This window comes from Notothenia rossii (genome assembly GCF_949606895.1).
Source record: "Notothenia rossii genome assembly, chromosome: 6".
In the NCBI taxonomy this organism is placed as follows: Eukaryota; Metazoa; Chordata; class Actinopteri; order Perciformes; family Nototheniidae; genus Notothenia; species Notothenia rossii.
Genome location: NC_136909.1, coordinates 43,096,151 through 43,117,561, shown reverse-complemented (window position 1 = coordinate 43,117,561; position 21,411 = coordinate 43,096,151). Strand labels below are relative to the sequence as shown.

The 21,411-nt window shown below is 44.5% G+C and overlaps 1 protein-coding gene across 1 annotated transcript in view; it reads right to left on the bottom strand.

Annotated features, from left to right (window-relative positions):
- pdzd2 (PDZ domain containing 2) overlaps positions 1-21,411 on the bottom strand; it is a 198,192-nt gene that overhangs the window by 47,918 nt on the left and 128,863 nt on the right. The window contains 3 exon segments of the mRNA XM_079688942.1: positions 2,180-2,253; positions 2,356-2,470; positions 4,206-4,325. Coding sequence (XP_079545068.1) covers positions 2,180-2,253; positions 2,356-2,470; positions 4,206-4,325 — 309 coding nt within the window.

The window sequence follows — 21,411 nt, the reverse complement described above, 5'->3', positions numbered from 1 at the left end:
GTACATATTATGCAGAGTAAATGTACTTAGTTACTTCCCACCTCTGGTCTGAAGATTAACACACACAGTCAGGCCCGTATCCAGGATTTTGTAAATACAGAGGTCCAAAACATGCTAGCCCCCCCAACTTTTTATTTTCATGATCTAGATATCTGTTTTTAAGTCCTGTGGGGTGGGGGGGGGGATGATTTATTCATTTCAAACCATGTCAGTGGGCTGCAGCATCAATTATATTTGAAAATGTAATGCATGAGGATCAGCTGATTGTTACCAATAATGATCCATATTATAATCTGGACATGCAGAAGAGGCTATATGCTCTTTGGAAAAGTAATCTCTCTGTCTTCTTTCTGTTCATTACTTTCTCTGTTCTCTACTCATTCCTCATTGTTAACTGTATTCTCAAAATAATGTATTTCCTCCTCACTTGTTGCTCCTGCCAGTCAGTGTATTAAAAACAATTAACTGTTAATTACTAACAGTAATTTAGTTCATTTCACTTTGCAGATAGATAGATAGATAGATAAATAGATAGATAGATGGGGTTATTAAGCCTACATTGTTTGTGTTGAACAGCACATGACCATGACTTCTCTGACTTACATCACTTTCTCTCTTTCTGTCTGCCTGTCCTGTATCTCCCTTACCAAAGCTGAGCTTGGACAGATAGTATTTTTTATTATATCTGTGTTAGTAAAAAAGAAAACAATAAATGCTATCTCTTCAACCTTTTACTCAAATTATAATGAAAGAAAAGCATTGCAACTTTGGTTAAAAGGTCTGACATTGGATGAAAGAAATTAACTTTAGCTCTCTAGCTATTTTATTCATGGGATTTAAACCAAAGTTTAGCCTATGGCTGCAATATAAGTTATTATGCATGTTGTCGGACGTCCACTGACTAACGTAGAGCGTTCCAGTGTTGGAACTAACGCGTTACAAACTAACGCGTTACTGTAACGCAACCACCTTTTGCGGTAACTAATAACGTTACTAGTTACCTGTTCCCATTCAGTAACGCCGTTATAGTTACTGTGATTTAAATGGGTGCGTTACTGCGTTACATTATGGGTTCCAACCGAACCGAATCTCCCTGCGGATGTAATTTACAGGCGAATACAGCGATGTCCCCTCACAGTACCATGGAAAAGTGAAAGTGACCAGAGAGGAGTGATGATTGGTTAACGCGCACACACACACGCGCGCGCGCACACACACACACACACACACACACACACACACACACACACACACACACACACACACACACACACACACACACACACACACACACACACACACACACACACACACACACACACACACACACACACACACACACACACACACACACACACACACACACACACACACACACACTGGCAGATGCAAGTATCAGCGAGAGCAGCAGCGCATTTACAACTTGGAGATATAACCACTATTTTCAATTTGTGGGGATAAAGGACGCAACAAATATTACGGTCAAATGGAAACTGTGTGCAGGACAGAAAGCATTGTCCACATCGAATAACAGCAATGCCAATCTCCTGAAACACCTAACTAATGCACATGTGGGGAGTTGTCTTTTCTCTTACTGTGCCACAGAACAACACAAAACTTGTATTTTTATTGTTATTATTTTTAAAGTAAAGTAAAGTAACTTGTTACTAGTTACTTTTATAATTTAGTGACTAATAAAGTAACTAGTTACTTTTTTGAGAGCAGTAACTATAACTATTACTAGTTACTTTTTAAAAGTAACTTGCCCAACACTGGCGTTCACACAGGATTTGCTGGTCCTATGATGTCCTGTGAGGAGCAGAAACACAAGCAGCCCACTGAACTCAGATATCTAGATACCTCATCACTCCTCTGCTCCGCTGCAAGTCCGAGCTGCGGAGATTTGTTGATAAATTAATGTCGTCTTCTTCTGTTTGCTTTAATGTAGGCTACGTAATTATGCAGCGCCCCCACCGCTAGTAAATGGAACTACTACAGATAACCCTGTTAATTATGTGCAGTTATTTCACAACTGTTATTATACACACCTCGAAAAAATGACCGAGGTCCGGACCTCGGTGACCTGAATGGTGGATACGGCCATGCACACAGTTTGAGCTCCTTCAGCTTGTCCTGTGAGAGCAAACAGTTCTGAACTTATTGTCCTCATGTGGCTCACCTTGAAGGTCTGGATGGCCTGCTGGTGAGTGAGTCCTTGCAGAGACTCTCCATTCACCTCCAGAACCTCGTCTCCTACAGGGAAGCACACTATTACTCTGAGAAGTGTAAATGTAGATCCCACTATGCATTTGACTTCCTATAAGCTCTCTCAGTTCCTTGAAAGTGAATGGTTACCCTCTTTCAGTCGGCCGTCAGCTGCTGCAGCTCCATGAGGAAAGATGGTTTTGACAAATATTCCCATCTGACCTCGTGCTGAGTCCTGCCCTCCGACTATACTGAATCCCAGGCCCTGCAGAAATCACATTGTTATTCAAGTAAAGAATGACTCACAAAGACACACACAAGGCGATGTTCATTCGTTTTGCTTTTCTGAGAAAATTATTTTTAGCATTACATTTTTGGGTGGTGACACAAGAGAGAAGGGGTAGAGGAATGGATGTCAAGAGGTTTTTATGTCTTTTTGTGTGTGTTTATATTGTCATGTTATTATATGAAATGTCATGTTTCTTATGTGTATTGTTTCCAGCATAAAATTAATAAAAAATGTTCTGCCCTAAAGACTCACATTTTCTGCTGCTTTCTAAAACCTTATTGTTTTGAATGTATAGTTGACAGAGGGCCTTTGATTGCTTTCTATGAGATTGTGCATTCATTTGTCATTACATAAGAGGATACAAATATTCTAACTGATTTTATTACTTAACTTAGGGCTGCAATGATATCTTAATCAATGTGATTCAAAAGAATATGTTTCTAATTTGATAATCGATTAACTATTTTTTATTCCAAAAGGTCAGAAACTTATCTCATCACTCTATCAAATATGGAGTTGCTGATTTTTCCAGATTTGTTTTATATTAAAATGAATAACTGTGGATTTGAACTGGCTCAACAAGGCAATAAAGATGTCATTGTGCCACTTTGGGAAACTCTTTTTTTCACTATTACATAGACCAGCGATTAACCCAGAAAAGAACTGGTAGGTTAACTGATAGTTTAACAGTCTCTCCCTACACTACATGAGACCCTTCCTTCGAAAGACAATGCAACGTCAGGAACATGTTAGATTATCTGTTTAATGGATGTAATCAAATGTATTGAAGGGAGGTTGTGGCTCAGTGGTTAGTGTGCTGATCTTCGGATCACAGGGGCACTGGTTTGAATCCCGCTGCATTCAACATTCCGCTGTGTCCTTGGACAACACACTTCACCCCAAATTGTTGCTGTGGGGACTGCCCACAGTATTGAATAATACTATAATAATAATAATTGAGTAAGTCGCTTTGGATAAAAGCGTCTAACAAGTGACGTGTAATGTAATAAAAACCACTACAGCACCAATCCGTTGACAGTATCAGATTATTACTGCAATATAACATCGATGTTATACATTACTTACAATAATCACAGTCTGGTAATCTTATTGGAACGTACCATACGTACTGTACCACGTATGATCCAAGTTGTATAAGAATTTATATAAATGTATTTTTATTTAATTGTATTCATTTTTGTTCCCTGCACATTCTAACTTTAGCATCTTATGTTTATATACATCATTTCATTATTTGATTTTTGTATCTTTTGCGTTTTCATTCTAAAGCTGTCATGAAAGCCAATACCCCCCCGGGTTGAACAGAGTATTCTATTCTGTTCAACTGTGAAGAGGTTACTGATAACCTTCTGAGGTGTGATGTTGTCATGTCAAGTACACGAGGTCCTGACAAAACCACATACATAAATTCCCCTTTATATTCTAATGTTTTGTGTCCTGTGTGACACATAAAAGTGTTACCAACAGTGGCGTTTAATAATATGCTCACTGTGCATGACTACAGGCCTGACAGTATGATCCTGATGGTGCAGCAACTTTGTTACATAAGGTTAAGAGAGTGTGTCACCTTGTTTAACATGTATTAATGTCAGGACCCTCACACACACTGTGCTTTTGTCACTGTGCGCTCACATATACATATGCTTCTTAAATGTTCCGTGCTTTATTCATTTCAAAGGAGTGCACTCACCTTGCCCTGGCCTTTCATCAGCACTATGCTGGAGATAATGGACGGCTGGGCCAGTCGCCATGGAGACTCCACTTGAATGGTGCTCAGCGAGCGGGCGGATTTCTTCATGATCTGATATTCCTGACAGGGAGATTCATAAACAAGGCAAAGAGAGTCAGACACATTCACTTTGTAAAAACAGAACGATTGTTTACACCATCATTTGCATTATTCCTTCGTACTTGAGTACAGCGTCTGTGTTTTCCTGTTATTCCCCAGCAGTGCTGTCTCTGAAGGGTTGGATGTAGTGTGTGTGTCTCGGTGACCAAACGTAGCTCAGTGCGGTGTGTAGGATCTGAATGTCCACTTACTTATAAACCGCTCATTAACACAGCAGTTATTGCAGAGCACCTTGTCAATGTTGTCATGACAGTCAGGGCTTTGATCTGTGTGTGTGTGTGTGTGTGTGTGTGTGTGTGTGTGTGTGTGTGTGTGTCTGTGTGTCTGTGTGTCTGTCTCATTCTTCAAAAAAACTCTTCATGATTGTGATTTACACGTGTTTAGTTTTACTTCATTTAAAAAGTCCAAGATCAAATCTGACGCACAACGTGATTAATTGCCCCAAAAATTACATTCAATGTTAAATAAACTGGATCAATTAAACATCAATTATATTTATTTGAGTTTACTAAATGGATGAATGTGAGCCTATAGAACGGTGCAGTGGTGATGTATTGTTGTAGGCCAACATGGAATTTAGCAAGGCAAGGGCTCCCTCCAAAAAAAGCCAATTACATTTTTACATTGCATTTGGGGATATTGCACCTCTGTGGCAAACACATGGTTATTATACATGTTTTGTTCAGCAGGATAATCTCCACCGCTAAACTGACGGCGGCTAATGTTTGCTGTGATGACGTTCTGTAGTCTCATTTAGGCTCTTGTTAGTGTACTTGACACAAAAGAAGCTACAGACATTCACAACGGGGTTTCCGTTAGCCGTTAATTACCGGTGTTTAGCTGGTAACATTTATTTTAAAAAAACGGTAAATTCAAAACCTGCCAGTCAAAATGTCCGGTAATAATTAGGGATGCTCCGATCAATCGACCACCGATCGACCGCCGGTCATGATCGGCCAATATTCACTCTTAATAGTTTGATCGGTGCTTTCTATAAAGGCGAGCAGGATCTGATCGACATGGACATAAACGCGAGTGAAGTATACCGTTAAGCGAGAGAGAGATCAGAGATCTGCTGCTGAGTCTGACGGAGACACGCAGCACTGATCACCTGCAGCTCCGCCCGTTGTGATGGACCGGTGAGCAAAACACACACCTCATCTCTGGAACAACCTAAACTGGTTATAAATATGCTTTTTCTTCACTGTCGGGTCACTCATTACTGGATTAGCAAGCTGCATGAGTCTGATAAAGAAGAGGGAGAGAGGAAAAGATAGGCTCCGTTTATTTCTCCCGTGGTAATATTCAAAGGTTAATGTAAACTTTTGAATAATGTATGTGGCGGCTCAATCCCCAGTTACATTTGAGTCACCGAGAGGCTAATCTTGGCTATAAACTGTGACGCGTTTTCGAAGAGAAAGTCCATATTGAAGCAATATAGTTTTAAGAATATTTAATAAACAAAATCAAAACATAGTAACTATGGATAAAACGGTCAACAGAAAAAATGACAGCACAAGCTCACCCTCTGTCATGTGCACTCGACATCACACAGGTGACTGATATAACCAAACCACACCCATGTGACTAGGGATGGGTATCGTTAGGATTTTATCGGTACCGGTACTGCTTATCGGTATCGGTATTTTTCGATACTCTTATCGATACTTTTCAATAATTTGGTGTTAATAAACTAAAAAAAGAAAAGGCGATGTGCCTGCAAGACTTCACCCAGTTAAACAAAACATATTACCCGTGCGCAGCTAACCTGCCTGCGAGCCTTCCCTCAGGTCCCATTTACACACGCCGCGGCTGAAGCCCGCTAGCACTATTAGCACTAGAAGTATCGCTAGCACCGTTTAAGATTCAATGAGTGTCTCGTTTTTCAAATGCTTCCTTAAGTTGCTTGTGTTACCCCCTTTACAAGCAACTAATTGAGTACATAGATTGCACCTTGCACTATCGCCACTACATTTTTTAAAAAGTGCATCCAGACCTTCGATCGCTTCGCTCTGTCCGCCATGCCTGCGGGAGTCTCACAACGATAATAAGAGCGCTGTTGAGAGAGATGAGGAGTGGCCTTTGCAGTGGCCAATCAGAGGGGTCTCAAACTGGATACATCACACGGGATGAGGGTTCCCAACCAACCAGAATGGTTTAAAGTTAAAGTAAGGAAGTAGACGTAACAGATATACCGATAGCAGCACCGTTTGTCCAGCGGCTTAACGGAATACCGATACCGTCCAATCAGGTACCGGTATTGACTTAGTACCGGTTCTCGGTACCCATCCCTACATGTGACAATTACCGGAAGTGCTCAACAAACAAATAAAGGTGACGTAAAGGAATAATAATACAAATAATGAACTTGAGCTAAGTAGCGTTATGGCACCTACAATACCGGCCCCTAATTATCATTTCACAAAATTATAATTACTATAATAAATGAGAATACACACAAAATATACGTCCAGATCTCTTTCTTGGATTATTTGTTCAGAGTTCATATATTGCAGTCTTTTTGGAAAAGTGATCATCTTTACTCACTAATCAGTATCAGTGAAATGCTTAGTGTGGTTTGTGTGTGTGCAGGGGGTAGGAGACAAAAAATCAAAATAGGCAAAAATAGTCAATTTAGACTTGGCAAAAGTCCTCTGACTCCTGAAGAAGGCTAACTTTGTTAATTGGTCTGCTCAGGAAACCAGTCTTGGTCTTGATCCGAAGCATACGCAAGAGTCCCTTTTTGTCAACGATGGTCTCAGCAACTTTTCTAGTAAGCCAGGAGTTCCGAGGCGCTGAGTCATCCATAATGATCACAATGTCTCCTGGCGTGAAGCTGCGTCTGATTTTTGACCATTTCTGTCGTTCTTGAAGTAGGAGAAGATATTCTTTAATCCACCTTTTCCAGAATAAGTCTGACATATACTGAACTTGTCTCCACCTGCGGGGAGCGTACTGTAAATGTCTTCCTTTTCAAACTGTCCTGGTGGCAGGGATGGTGGTGTCTTAAGGAGGAAAAGATGATTCGGTGTCAGTGCTTCTAGGTCATTTAGATCTGTAGAAGCTTTGGTGATTGGGTGGCTATTGAGAATAGCTTCTGCTTCACATAAAACTGTGTTAAGTCCCTCTTCGTCGAGACTTTGTACATTCAGGCCCCGGCCACACAAGGACGAAAACGGTCGTTTGCGTTACTGTTTAGTGTCATAAAGACCATTCGGCCACACGAGGACGACCGAATATGACAGTAAACAACTGCGGAAACGAAAACGGGTCCCAAGGTGGATAGAACGGCATACGCAACGCTCTGGGGGGTCCAACGGCTCCGTGTGTAAACCCTATACGATCATTTTCTGATAATGATGACACAATAGCCCCGCCTCTCCCCACCTCTGTTGCTCACCCCCGCGTCAAAGTAAACTGCACACTGAATTCAGATTATTTATCTTTCTCTCGGTATGGACATAAACGCGAGTGAAGTCTAATCTGACAGGAAGGAGACACGCAGCTCTGCTCACCTGCAGCTCCTCCCGCTGTGATGCAGCGGTGAACGGAGCAAAACACACACTTCAAGTCAGATCATCACCCTTAGCTATTTTAATTACCTCTCAAACTACCTAAACTAGTTATAAATATGTTTATTTTTACTGTCGGCCAGGTCACTCATTACTGGATCAGCTGCTGCATGAGACAGACACTGACGCTGTCAGAAGAGAGGGAGGAAGAAGAGAGGCTCCGTGTATTTTATTATTATATTATATAGTGTGGTGATTGACATTATTCACCCACGGAACTATGGGTTGGGGTATTGTTCCGCACGGACATTAGTGAGTTGACCGGACTTCCTGTTTCCCCCGGTCTTATCTTCCCGGGCTGAAAGCTGTTTACATGTTGTTCTGATGTTAAATAAAAGTCTAGCTTGTACCTTCGATACCCCGCCTCCGACTCCCGTCTCTCGGCACTACATTGGTGACCCCGACATAAGTCTCGTAGAAGGATCCGAGACTGAACCGAGCATGGCAAATAACGCCGTTTTTTTCAAACTGCCGGAGTTTTGGGATACATCTGCGGCTGCATGGTTCGCACAGGCGGAGGCTCAGTTCGCCCTCCGCGGAGTAACTGATGACGCATCACGCTATTTCCACGTCGTTTCGGCACTGGGAAGCTCCACTGCGACCCGGACGGTGGGCTTTATTACATCTCCCCCTGCCCAGGATAAATATGCAGCGTTCAAGGCTTTCCTGCTAAAGACTTTCGAGCTGTCTCGGTCGGAACGGGCCCGACGCCTGCTCGCTATTCATAGCCTGGGAGACAGCAAGCCTTCTGACCACATGGAAATGATGCTCAACCTGCTAGGTACGGAAGAACCCAATTTTTTGTTCATAGAACTGTTTCTTCGGCACATGCCGCCGCATGTTCAGACAGCGCTCGCTAACACGGCTATTACTGAGCCACGCGCTTTAGCCGAAGAAGCTGACCGGTTCTTCCTGGCCACCCAGCGTTTTACCCCTGAGGTGCTGGCCCCGACACGCAGCGGCTCCTTCCCTGGTAGAGGCATGCCACCTAGCAGAAGCTCCAGGGCCGACGTCAGCGACTCCAGCCCTGGCCTGTGTCAGTACCATGCACGCTATGGGGCGAAAGCGAGGATGTGCCGTCCCCCCTGCACCTACAAGGAAACGGGAAACGCCAAGGCCTGCGCTCGGTAGTGGCCGCGAGCGTGGGCACATCCAACCGGCTCCTGTTCATCAGGGACACCCTCTCTGGTCGCAGACTCCTTTGTGACACAGGAGCCCAGCGGAGCGTCCTGCCGGTTACGGTGGAGGACGCCGCCGGTGGGGGCCACGGCCCACCTTTGACGTCCGCTAACGACACCCCTATCCGCACCTATGGCACAAAGACAGTGGACCTGTGTTTCGAGGGTCAGCGGTTTAAGTGGGATTTCATCACGGCTGACATCTCCTTCGCCCTCCTTGGCGCAGACTTCCTGTGCGCTCACGGACTGCTGGTGGACGTCAAGAACAGCCGCCTGGTGGACGCACTGACGTTTGCCTCGTTCGCATGTACCCGCGGCGAGGCGTCATTCAGCGGGCTCTCCAGCTCACTCTCACAGGGTGACAAGTTCCAGCACCTTCTCAGTGAGTTTCCCGACTTGACGCAGCCCACCTTTTCCGCTGCCACTACCAAACACAGGGTAGAGCACCACATTGACACTGAAGGCCCCCCAGTCTATGCTAGGGCCCGGCGGCTCAATCCTGAAATGCTGTCGGTCGCCAAGTCGGAGTTCGACAGCATGGAGCGTCTGGGCATCATCCGCCGCTCGGACAGCCCTTGGGCTTCGCCGCTCCACATGGTCCCTAAATCAGCCGGTGGCTGGCGACCGTGTGGTGACTACCGCCGCCTTAACGACGCCACTACGCCACTACGCCAGACCGCTACCCGGTCCCTCACATCCAGGACTTCTCTTCACACCTGGCGGGCAAGCTGGTTTTCTCCAAGGTTGATCTGGTGCGGGGCTACCATCAGGTTCCGGTGCACCCCTCAGACGTCCCCAAAACAGCGGTGATTACGCCGTTCAGGCTTTTCGAGTTCCTGCGTATGCCGTTTGGACTTAAGAACGCAGCTCAGTCCTTTCAGCGGCTGATGGATTCGGCGCTCAGAGACATGCCATTCATTTTCGTCTATTTAGACGACATCCTTGTCGCCAGCTCCTCCTCTGAAGAGCACCAGGCACATCTCCGTGTCCTTTTTGCGAGGCTCAGCCAACACGGCCTGATTATCAACCCGGCAAAGTGTCAGTTCGGGTTGTCCTCCATCCACTTCCTCGGGCATCTCATCAGCAAAGATGGAGCCGCCCCCCTCCCATCGAAAGTGGAGGCCGTGTCCGCCTTTCCACGACCGTCTACAGCTCGGGCGCTCCGAGAGTTCCTCGGGATGGTGACGTTTTATCACCGGTTCATCCGCCGGGCGGCCCACACCATGCGCCCGCTGTACGAGGCCCTCAAGGACAAGTCCCCCGGCCAGGCCATAGACTGGACGGCTGAAAGGGAAGCCGCTTTCGATGCCACCAAAGCCGCCCTGAGCGAAGCCGCCATGTTGGCTCACCCGTCACACAGGGCCCCCATCGCTATCACCACCGACGCGTCTGACTACGCTGTGGGCGCGGTGCACGAACAATGGGTCGACGGCGCCTGGCAACCGCTTGCCTTTTTCAGCCGCCAGTTGACTCCCAGGGAGCGCAAGTACAGCGCTTTCGACAGGGAACTCCTTGGTCTCTATTTGGCTGTTCGCCACTTCCGTTTCCTGCTGGAAGGCCGGGAGTTTGCGGCGTTCGTGGATCACAAGCCACTTACTTTCTGCATGTCCAAGGTGGCCGAGCCGTGGTCCGCCCGACAGCAACGCCAGCTTTCGTACATCTCCGAGTACACCACGGACATACGACACATCGCTGGCAAGGCTAACGTGGTCGCGGACTGCCTCTCCAGAGCGGTCATCGGAGCTGTGCAGCTGGGCCTCGATTACCTCCGCATGGGCGCTGACCAGGCCTCTGACCACGGGGTCCAGACCCTCAAGGCCTCGGTCACGGGATTGCGACTGGAGGAGGTCACGGTCGGTGACTCGGGCGCGAAGCTGTGGTGTGACATCTCCACGGGCCAGCCTCGACCGCTAGTCCCTACGGACTGGCGCCGACCCGTTTTTGAGGCGGTTCACAATCTTTCCCACCCCGGTAGGAAACCGTCCGTGAAGTTGGTGTCGCAGAAGTTCGTGTGGCAGGGGCTTAAGAAGGACGTGAAGTCCTGGGTCGACGCATGCGTAGCTTGTCAACGGGCTAAAGTCCACCGCCATACTAGGGCCCCTTTTAAACTGTTTGCGGTTCCTGAGAGGAGGTTTGACCATGTCAATGTCGACCTCGTAGGTCCGCTTCCCCCCTCTCACGGTTTCACCTACCTGTTTACGATGGTGGACAGGACGACCCGCTGGCCCGAGGCCGTTCCCCTCACCTCGACGTCAGCTTCCGACGTCGCCCGCGCTTTCATCGGCACGTGGGTGGCGCGCTTCGGGACCCCGTCTGACCTCTCCTCTGACCGCGGTTCTCAGTTCACCTCGGAGCTGTGGAACGCTGTTGCTGTGGGTTTGGGGGTCAAGCTGCACCGCACCACCGCATATCACCCCCAGGCTAACGGATTGTGTGAGCGGTTTCACCGATCCATGAAGGCGTCACTTCGTGCCGGATTGACAGACGGCAACTGGGTGGATAAGCTCCCATGGGTTATGCTCGGCCTCAGGTGTGCCCCCAAGGAAGACCTGCAGTCCTCGTCGGCGGAGCTCGTCTATGGCCAGACGCTACGGGTCCCCGGGGAATTCATTCCCACCGCCACTGTGCCCTGGTCTGCAGCCGGGCAGCGCTCCTCCCTGCTGGAGACCGCCGGGACATTCACGCCCGTCCCCACGTCGCAGCACAGCAACCCAGCTTTCCGGGTGTCCCCCGGATTACGGTCGGCGGATTTCGTTTTTATTCGCCACGACGCTCACCGCGGTCCCCTGCGCCCCCCTTACGACGGTCCGTTCAGGGTCATACGTCACGGGGACAAGAGCCTGGTGGTGGACGTTGGTGGCAGGCCTGAGACTGTGTCCGTTGATCGGATTAAGCCTGCTCACGTGGACGTTTCCAGGCCGTTGGAGTTGGCTCTGCCCCCACGTCGGGGCTGCCCTCCCATGTCCCGCCCCCCACCCCCTGTGGGGATGCCCTCGCCCTCGTTGGCGCCCCTGCCCCTGACCTCGCCTGCGGCCCCGCCCTCCTCAGCCCCTGTGGTCCGTACGCGCCGGGGTCGGGCGGTACTTCCTCCCCTCTCGAGGGTTTTGACTATGGGTGAATTCTGGGGGGGCTTGTGTGGTGATTGACATTATTCACCCACGGAACTATGGGTTGGGGTATTGTTCCGCACGGACATTAGTGAGTTGACCGGACTTCCTGTTTCCCCCGGTCTTATCTTCCCGGGCTGAAAGCTGTTTACATGTTGTTCTGATGTTAAATAAAAGTCTAGCTTGTACCTTCGATACCCCGCCTCCGAATCCCGTCTCTCGGCACTACAATAGATTCGTTATTCATTTGTTTTAAAGCTCAATAAATAACAGAGAAGACCTTTGACTGGCACTTTTATAATTTTGTCCGGAAGATTAAAACTTTAATACACGTTGACTGGCGAAAAACTCTGCCCGGTTCCCTCGGCCCCACCGCGGAGAATAAACAGAAGGGCAACCATGACAACCATGCTTCTTTGCTGCTTTTGTGGAGGAAGTTACAGCGCCACGTACAGGCTCCTGCATATGTACTGCGGCTTCTCCAGCGGTTGGAGCTAAACGGAGCTGTCTCGTGTGGACAGATACTATCCGGTGAATATTGCGTGTGGACGGAAGCTTTTTGGCGATTGCGTTTGCGTTAATCCTATGCGTTTAGCCGTATGCCTCCTCGTGTGGCCATGGCCTTAGAGTGGAGTTGAGAACCTTTTGTATTGATCTGATTAATCTATCCCAAACACCTCCATGATGTGAGCCAGCTGGGGGATGGAAGATCCAATTAATTCCTTTCTGGAGAAGTGTATTGTGGATCTGATCTTGATTCCAACTTTCAATTGCCTCCTTCAACTCGCGTTCGGATCCTACAAAATTAGTGCCATTGTCAGATCTGAGTTCTTTGACTTGACCACGTCTAGCTATAAAGCGCCTTAGCGCATTGATGAACGAATCAGTGTCAAGAGATGATGCCATTTCAAGGTGAATTGCTCTTATTGCTAAGCATGTGAAAATGATGCCATGACGTTTCACAATGCTCCTTCCACGCTTCACTGCAAAGGGTCCGAAATAATCAACTCCAACATATGTGAATGGATCTGTTGTTGTCCAGGAGTAGCCGGGTAGTTGTTGGCGTAGTCGGGATAACATTTGGTTGCGACCACCATGACCCACTTGTTCATGAACATTTTGCAGAATAAGACCAGCAATGTGAAAGCCTTTAGCCACTAGGACAGGATGTTTCATATCCTCCGGCATTGCTGCCCGGTTAAGTCATCCACCAACCCGTCACACATTATTTTCCAGATTGGGGTTGAGTATATTAGACCCTCCAGAAAAACGCGATTCTGCGATCGCAGAATTTACCGCATAATCAGCAAAATGGCGCAGATTTCTAAAAGGCTGCTTATTTATCAAAAGGCCGCATAATCCCAGCATTTTTCCACACAAAGTTGAGAAAAATTAACTCGTCTTGACGTGACGTCATCAGCTCGCGCATCACAGAATGTAAACAACACTGTATAGAGTGAACGTGTGGAGCTCACACGATAGAGAAAACACCAAGATGAAAATATCTAATCCATCTCATTTACCGACGAACATTTCTACTAAAGACCGGGCAAAAAGTGGGGGGAAACTATTCTGCACCCCGTGCAACTGTGTGTTGGAGCATAAGAGAAAATCGACGGTGACGACCCACTTTGATTCATTCAAACATTCAAAAATGCTTTCTGCTGCTGCGGACAAGAAAGCCAAACAACTCACGTTCACGAGGCATCAACCTCCAAAACCCTTTCGAGGGCTACAAGAAACGAGGTGAGTAGCCTACAAGATTGAAGCTGCAGATAACGAACGAGTAAATGAAAACAGAATGAGGCGGAGAAGTGTGTGTGTGTGTGTGTGTGTGTGTGTGTGTGTGTGTGTGTGTGTGTGTGTGTGTGTGTGTGTGTGTGTGTGTGTGTGTGTGTGTGTGTGTGTGTGTGTGTGTGTGCGTGCGTGAGATTAAAATAGCCCAATTGCTTTTACAATAAATAAACATTTAATGTGTTTAATTGAATAGTAAAGGGGTTTAACGTTAGTGGCAGGTTGTGTGTGAGAGAGAATAAATAAGACAGCCCAATATTTTTTTTTTTTTTTCCCGCATATTTCCCAACTTTCCGCATATTTCGCAACTTCCCGCAGTTTCACCGCATAAAATCACATAAAACCCCGCATGTTTTATCGCATAATCAAGGATTTTAGCCCGCATAATCAAGGAATTTAGCCCGCATAATCAAGGATTTTTGCCCGCGTTTTTCTGGAGGGTCTAGTATATGAAGGTGGCTGGTTTTCTTGACGTTTATTCCTTTTTCTCAGATTTGAGATTTCATCGGCGTACCTCTTTCTTTGGCAAAAACAGATTACCTCTATTTCAGCATTTGCCAGTTCTTCAACTGTGAGACCATTGTTTTCTTGCCTGTCGAAATTCCCTCTCTCCTTTTGTGATAGGCCTCTTTGATGTATGTTATCTGGAATTAGTTGAGGAAGAACAACACTCGCTTGGTTTCTCTTTCTGTTGCGATACAAACGCAGTCTTTTAAGACTGAGCATCCATGCTACTGCCCTTTTTAAACCATTCCAAGAGGAAAAGTGGTGGATTAATTGGTTGACGGGATCCATTTCCTCGGACATGATCTGAGTAGTGTTAACAATAATGCTCCTGACTTCAGAGTCCTTTAGTGAGATTACTTTCAATCCATCAGGGTTTTGGGGCCACTCTTCTTGAGGTCGAAGTAGAAACTGAGGTCCGGACAACCAGATTTCTTTCTTCAGAAAATATTTTACAGTCGAACCTCGTGAAGCCATGTCTGCTGGATTGTCTATGGTGTTAACATATCAATCAATCAATGTTTATTTATATAGCCCAATATCACAAATGTTACATTTGTCTCAGTGGACTTCACAGTTTGTACAGAATATCAGTATGGCAATACGACACCCTCTGTCCTTAGACCCTCACATCGTACAAGGAAACATTTCCAGAGAAAACCCACAGTTTAAAGGGAAAAATGGGAGAAACCTCAGGGAGAGCAACAGAGGAGGGATCCCTCTCCCAGGACGGACAGACGTGCAATAGATGCCGTGTTTAAATTGAAAAGATAATACATTTGCAACATGGGTAGTCCAAATGTTTGGAAATGCATGTGTGTATAATAGGAAGATGAATCCAAGAGGATATCCATCCAGGACTTATGATCCAGGACCACAGCCACGACTCAAGATCCAGGACTCGCGATCCATGACACAGGACCGCAGGATCATCCATGACTCCGGATCCCGGCGTATATAGACACCAAAAAGAAAGAAATTTGGGGAAGCTGGGTTAATCGGAACATGAGAGTACACAGGTATAGACAGAGAGAAGGAAGAAGTAAGATGTCCCCCGACAAACTAAGCCTATATCAGCAAAACTAGGGGCTGAATCTAATCAGCCCTAACTATAAGCTTTATCAAAAAGGAAGGTCTTAAGCGCACTCTTAAAAACGGATAGGGTGTCTGCCGCCCGAACACAAACTGGAAGCTGATTCCACAAAAGTGGAGCTTGATAAGAATAGGCTCTGGCTCCCATTGCACTTTTAGAGACTCTAGGAACAACCAACAACCCTGCATTCTTGGAACGCAATGCCCTAGTAGGACAGTAGGGTATAATGAGTTCTTTAAGGTAAGATGGCGCCTGCCCATTAAGGGCTTTGTAGGCGAGAAGAAGAATTTTAAATTCTATCCTGTGTTCTATAGGGAGCCAGTGTAAGGCAGCCAGAACAGGAGTAATGTGGTCCCTTTTCCTAACTCTGGTTAGTACACGAGCTGCAGCATTTCGAATCAGCTGAAGCGACTTGACTGACTTCTTGGTACACCCTGATAATAAGGAGTTACAAAAATCCAGCCTTGAAGTAACAAATGCATGGATTAGTTTCTCTGCATCGTTTTGAGGCAAGATATGCCGGATTTTTGCAATGTTATGTAGATGGAAGTAGGCGGTCCTTGAAATTGATTTTATGTGGGTGTTAAAGGATAAATCCTGATCAAATATAACACCAAGATTCCTTACAGTCTCACTGGAGGCCAAATTAATGCCATCCATAGTTAGTATATCTTTAGATAATTTGTTTCATAGATTCTTCGGGCCAAGTACAATAACTTCAGTTTTGATCGTGTTTAACATCAAAAAATGTAAGGTCATCCACGTTTTTAAGTCCTTGAGGCAGCCTTGAATTTTATTTAGATGATTCATTTCATCAGGCTTGATTGATAAATATAGTTGAGTATCATCCGCATAACAATACAGTTTACAGAATGATTCCTTATAATATTGCCTAACGGAAGCATATATAGTGTGAACAAAATAGGTCCAAGCACTGAGCCCTGTGGCACTCCATGGCTAACTTTGGTTTGCATGGAAGATTCATCGTTGACACGTACAAACTGAGAGCGTTCAGATAGATAGGACCTAAACCAGCCTAAAGCAGTTCCCTGTATGCCAACTAAGTGCTCTAGTCTTTGCAATAGGATATCATGGTCGATAGTATCAAATGCAGCACTAAGATCGAGCAAGACAAGAATAGAGACAAGTCCCTTGTCTGAGGCTATTAGAATGTCATTAGTGACTTTAACCAGAGCTGTCTCTGTGCTATGTTGTGTTCTAAAGCCAGACTGAACATTTTCAAATAAACCATAGTTTTTTAAGTAATCACACAGCTGTTTTGCGACTGCTTTCTCAAGAATCTTTGAGAGGAACGGAAGATTAGAAATAGGTCTATAGTTGGCTAAAACCTCTGGATCGAGGTTGTGCTTTTTAAGAAGCGGTTTTATCACTGCTACTTTGAATGATTGTGGAACATAGCCTGATAATAAAGACATATTCATAATATTTAATAAAGAAGTGCTAATTAATGGGAAAACTTCTTTTAACAGCTTAGTCGGAATCGGGTCTAAGATACACGTTGATGGTTTAGAAGAGAGAATCATTGAATTTAATTGTTCAAGGTTTATGGCTGAAAAGCATTCTAGTTTACTTTCTAGTGTAATATTAAAACTTACGTTTCCGGGAGCTCTTGATAATACTATATTGGTCAAAGGCAAGAGGTCATTGATTTTGTTTCTAAGAGTAACAATTTTATCGTTAAAAAAGCACATAAAATCATTACTACTGAGTGCTATGGGAATAGAAGGCTCAGTCGAGCTGTGGCTCTCTGTCAGCCTGGCTACAGTGCTGAAAATAAATCTTGCATTATTCTTATTCTCATCTATTAATGAAGAGTAGTAGGCTGCTCTCGCTTTACGCAGTGCTTTCTTATATTCATTGAGAGTAATATGCCAAATTAAACGAGATTCTTCAAGTTTAGTGGAACGCCATATCCTTTCAAGTTGTCTCGATTTTGCTTTATTTTGCGGGTTTCGACATTATGCCATGGAGCTAGTCTATGTTGTTTTATTTTCTTCTTTTTCAAAGGAGCAACAGAGTCTAATTTTATTTGCAGCGCATCTGTAGCACTATCAACAACATGATCAATTTGGGGTGGTGTACATTTTGTATAAGTTTCCTCCCTTACATGCAGACATGCTATCGAGTTAAGTATTGGTGGAATCTCTTCCTTAAATTTGGCTATAGCACTAACAGATAGGTTTCTGCTGCAGGAGCTTTTGACTAATGCTTTGTAGTCTAGTAACAGTACTTCAAAAGTTACGAAGAAATGGTCGGATAAAGCAGGATTATGCGGTTCGACTAATAGTTGCTCAATTTCAATACCATAAGTCAGAACAAGGTCGAGAGTGTGATTATAGCAGTGGGTTGGTTTATTTACAATCTGACAGAAACCTACAGAATCTAATATAGAGTTAAATGCAACAGTAAGGCTATTTTTATCATCGTCAACATGAATATTAAAGTCACCTACGATAATTACTTTATCTCTTTTAAGTACCAAAGTTGATAAAAACTCAGAGAATTCTGATAATTTAGATTAGGATTATTTCCTTTGCTCTCTCCATTTCAGGTATGGCAGCCAACACATGCCGACTGTTACTTATCCATTTTGTTAGTAGAAAGCCTCCTTTGGAACAAATGGCTCGTAGTTCATGATAAAGGGCTGTTTCCTCTTCTTCTGAAGCAACACACTCTCACTCCATAAACGTCCAGGAACGACGTTTGGTCAGGGTCCCGAGGCGTGCAGTTGTGACGCTCCTAGGCTCCTTCAGCTTCATAAAGGGACGCAAATAGCTTTCAACTGATTGCGATGTATTCCCATCTGCGGCGGGATTTGACGCTCATGGAAGCACGGCATTCGTTTGTGTCGGCTGCCCTTAAAGGCAATGTGAGCGTCCATTCCCATTGGATAACGGAGAATTGTACACCCGGAAGTAACTATTCCCCTTACTGTTGATTGATTTTACAGTGATATCTGCACTACTCATCGTCTAAAAAACACCAGGTTATCCTGTTTAATTACACAACATTGATTGGTTTAAATTGTGTGCAATGCTTTTGTATTTTTCCCCTTCGATTCGGAGAAACAAATATTTTTCCGGAGTAAAGGATGGCAGAAGACACTATACTACCCAGAATCCCCAGCTATCATCCCCAGGACGACACCATGTGCTCTGTTTGACAAACCCTGTGATTAGTTATCAAGCTCTGTGAGATCGGGCTCAGAATAGACCGGAAACTATTCTTTTACCGTTCAGTTTTAATTTCACAATAAAGTTAGTAGTAATATTTTGTTGTGATATTATTGTTTTTTATTAACTACTAGACCGCTGGGTCATGCTAAGACCATCTTTTTTGTGTTGCTGTGGCTTTTTTCCATCGCTTTTGTGTTACAAATATCAAAACAATAACTAAATATATCCGTCGTAAACCAAACCGGAAACAGCAATATATTTTATTCTGTTAACACTGTAAACTTGACAGCTTTTTAACCCAAACCACCTACTGGTTAAAGCACGTTATTACACGTTTAGAGTAATGCAATGCAGGTAGATTGTGTTGCTTTTTAATGACTGTTTAAAATGCCTTTTTCTTAATGTATTTCATTTTTGTAAAGCACTTTTGAATGTGTTATATTTTATGAAAACATTTAAATATTAAGAGTATATACAAAATAGGAGGAAAGTAGAAGGTCAATGATATAAATATAGAATAGAAAATATCAAGAAGATACTGTAAATGGTATCTATAATAATAATAATAATAATAATAATAATGATAATAATAATAATAATAATAATAATAAATGGGACTTGTATAGCGCTTTTCAAGAAACTCAAAGACGCTTTGACAGAGAATAAAAAAACTAACAAAAAAACAAAAACAAAGAAATAAAAAAAGAGATAAACAAAACAAAAAATAGGGGGGCAAGGTGGTCAGTGGTTGAATGCAGTTTTGAAGAGGTGGGTTTTGAGTGATGTTTTGAATGCTGTGAGGGAGGAAGAATCTCTGATGGATTGAGGTGGTGAGTTCCAGAGGGTGGGTGCAGCAACGGAGAAGGCTCTGTTTAGAACTGAATACAACAGTTTAGTGTCGGATGTACAAAGATATTAATAGGAGGATGTGCAAAACAGACAAACTAATTAGGCGTTATTTAAACATTAAATAATACTTTAGGTTAAGGTCTTCTTTTAAATACATGTTAGCAAAAAGCTTTGGGGGTATCTATATTAAGCCTGACAAAGTACTTAACGTTTAATATGGTTTGTTTTGGGACTTGACAATCAACTTTCCTGCAAAGTTAACTATGTTGAAGCACTTATTTTAACCAATATTATACATATTTATTATACTCTTATAAGATGTATGTAGATAAAATAAGATGTATGTAGATAAAATAAGAAATATGAATATGACAGCAGAATATGACAGTTTAATGGTGGAGGTATTGACAAACTGTTCTGTCTGCTGCCGTCTGGCAGGCGGTACCGCAGCATCCGGACTAAAACCACCAGACTCAGGGACAGCTTCATCCCACAGGCCATAAGACTATTAAACACCTGAACTTTGAAACAACATCCATAATATTCATCTGGCTGCTACTTAGAAATTATTTGTCTAATATATCATATTCCAATCACTTGTATATAGACTCTTATTGCACTATTTAACTTTTTACTATTTTACTATTTTTCTTTTTGAATTCATTTGCACTATCTTTTCTGTGTATCTGTTTTATTGTGTTGCACTGTTGGAGGAGCCTGTGACCTAAGGGGGGGGGGGGGGGGGACGCTCCGTGTAAACTTTGCGCACTGCCACTCCAACATCCAATCACAGAGCTTGAGAACTAATCACGCGGTTTGTGAAACATGGGTGTAGTCCTAAACGATAGCTGGGGATTCATTCTGGGTAGTGTAGTGTCTTCTGCCATCCTTTACTCCGAAAAAATATTTGTTTCTCCGAATCGAAGGGGAAAAATACAAAAGCATTGCACACAATTTAAACCAATCAATGTTGTGTAATTAACAAGGATAATCTGGTGTTTTTTAGTCGATGAGTAGTGCAGATATCACTGTCAAATCAATCGACAGTAAGGGGAATACTTACTTCCGGGTGTACAATTCTCCGTTATCCAATGGGAATGGACGCTCACATTGCCTTTAAGAGCTGCCGACACAAACGAATGCCGTGCTTCCATGAGCGTCAAATCCCGCCGCAGATGGGAATACATTGCAATCAGTTGAAAGCTATTTGCGTCCCTTTATGAAGCTGAAGGAGCCCAGGAGCGTCACAACTGCACGCCTCGGGGACCCTGACAAAGCGTCACTCCTGGACGTTTATGGAGTGAGAGTGTGTTGTCTGAAGCTGTTGAAGTGAGACAGTCGTCTTCTTAAAGGTTATTCATAATTGCGTTTATGGCTTGAGGGCTGAACTGTTCTAGATTGTCTTCAGCGCATTTCCTAAGGGCAACATTTGCACAGCTTGGGGATGAGGTTGCTCTGAAGAGATGCACGGTCATTCTATATTCCACCAGGTTCTGACTGCAGTCTCCATCAGGCCACCAGAGGAACCGTAACAAGTCACGGTCTTCACTTGGAACTTTCACTTGGTGAAACATGGCTTCGATGTCTGCAGTGATGACAACAGGATCTTTACGGAATCTAGACCAAACTCCCAGCAAGGTACTAGTCAGATCCGGCCCCTGGAAGAGCTGAGAATTTAGTGAAACCCCCCGAAATGTTGCTCCACAGTCAAACAGTACTCGAAGTTTGTTCTTTTGTGGATGCAAAACTCTGT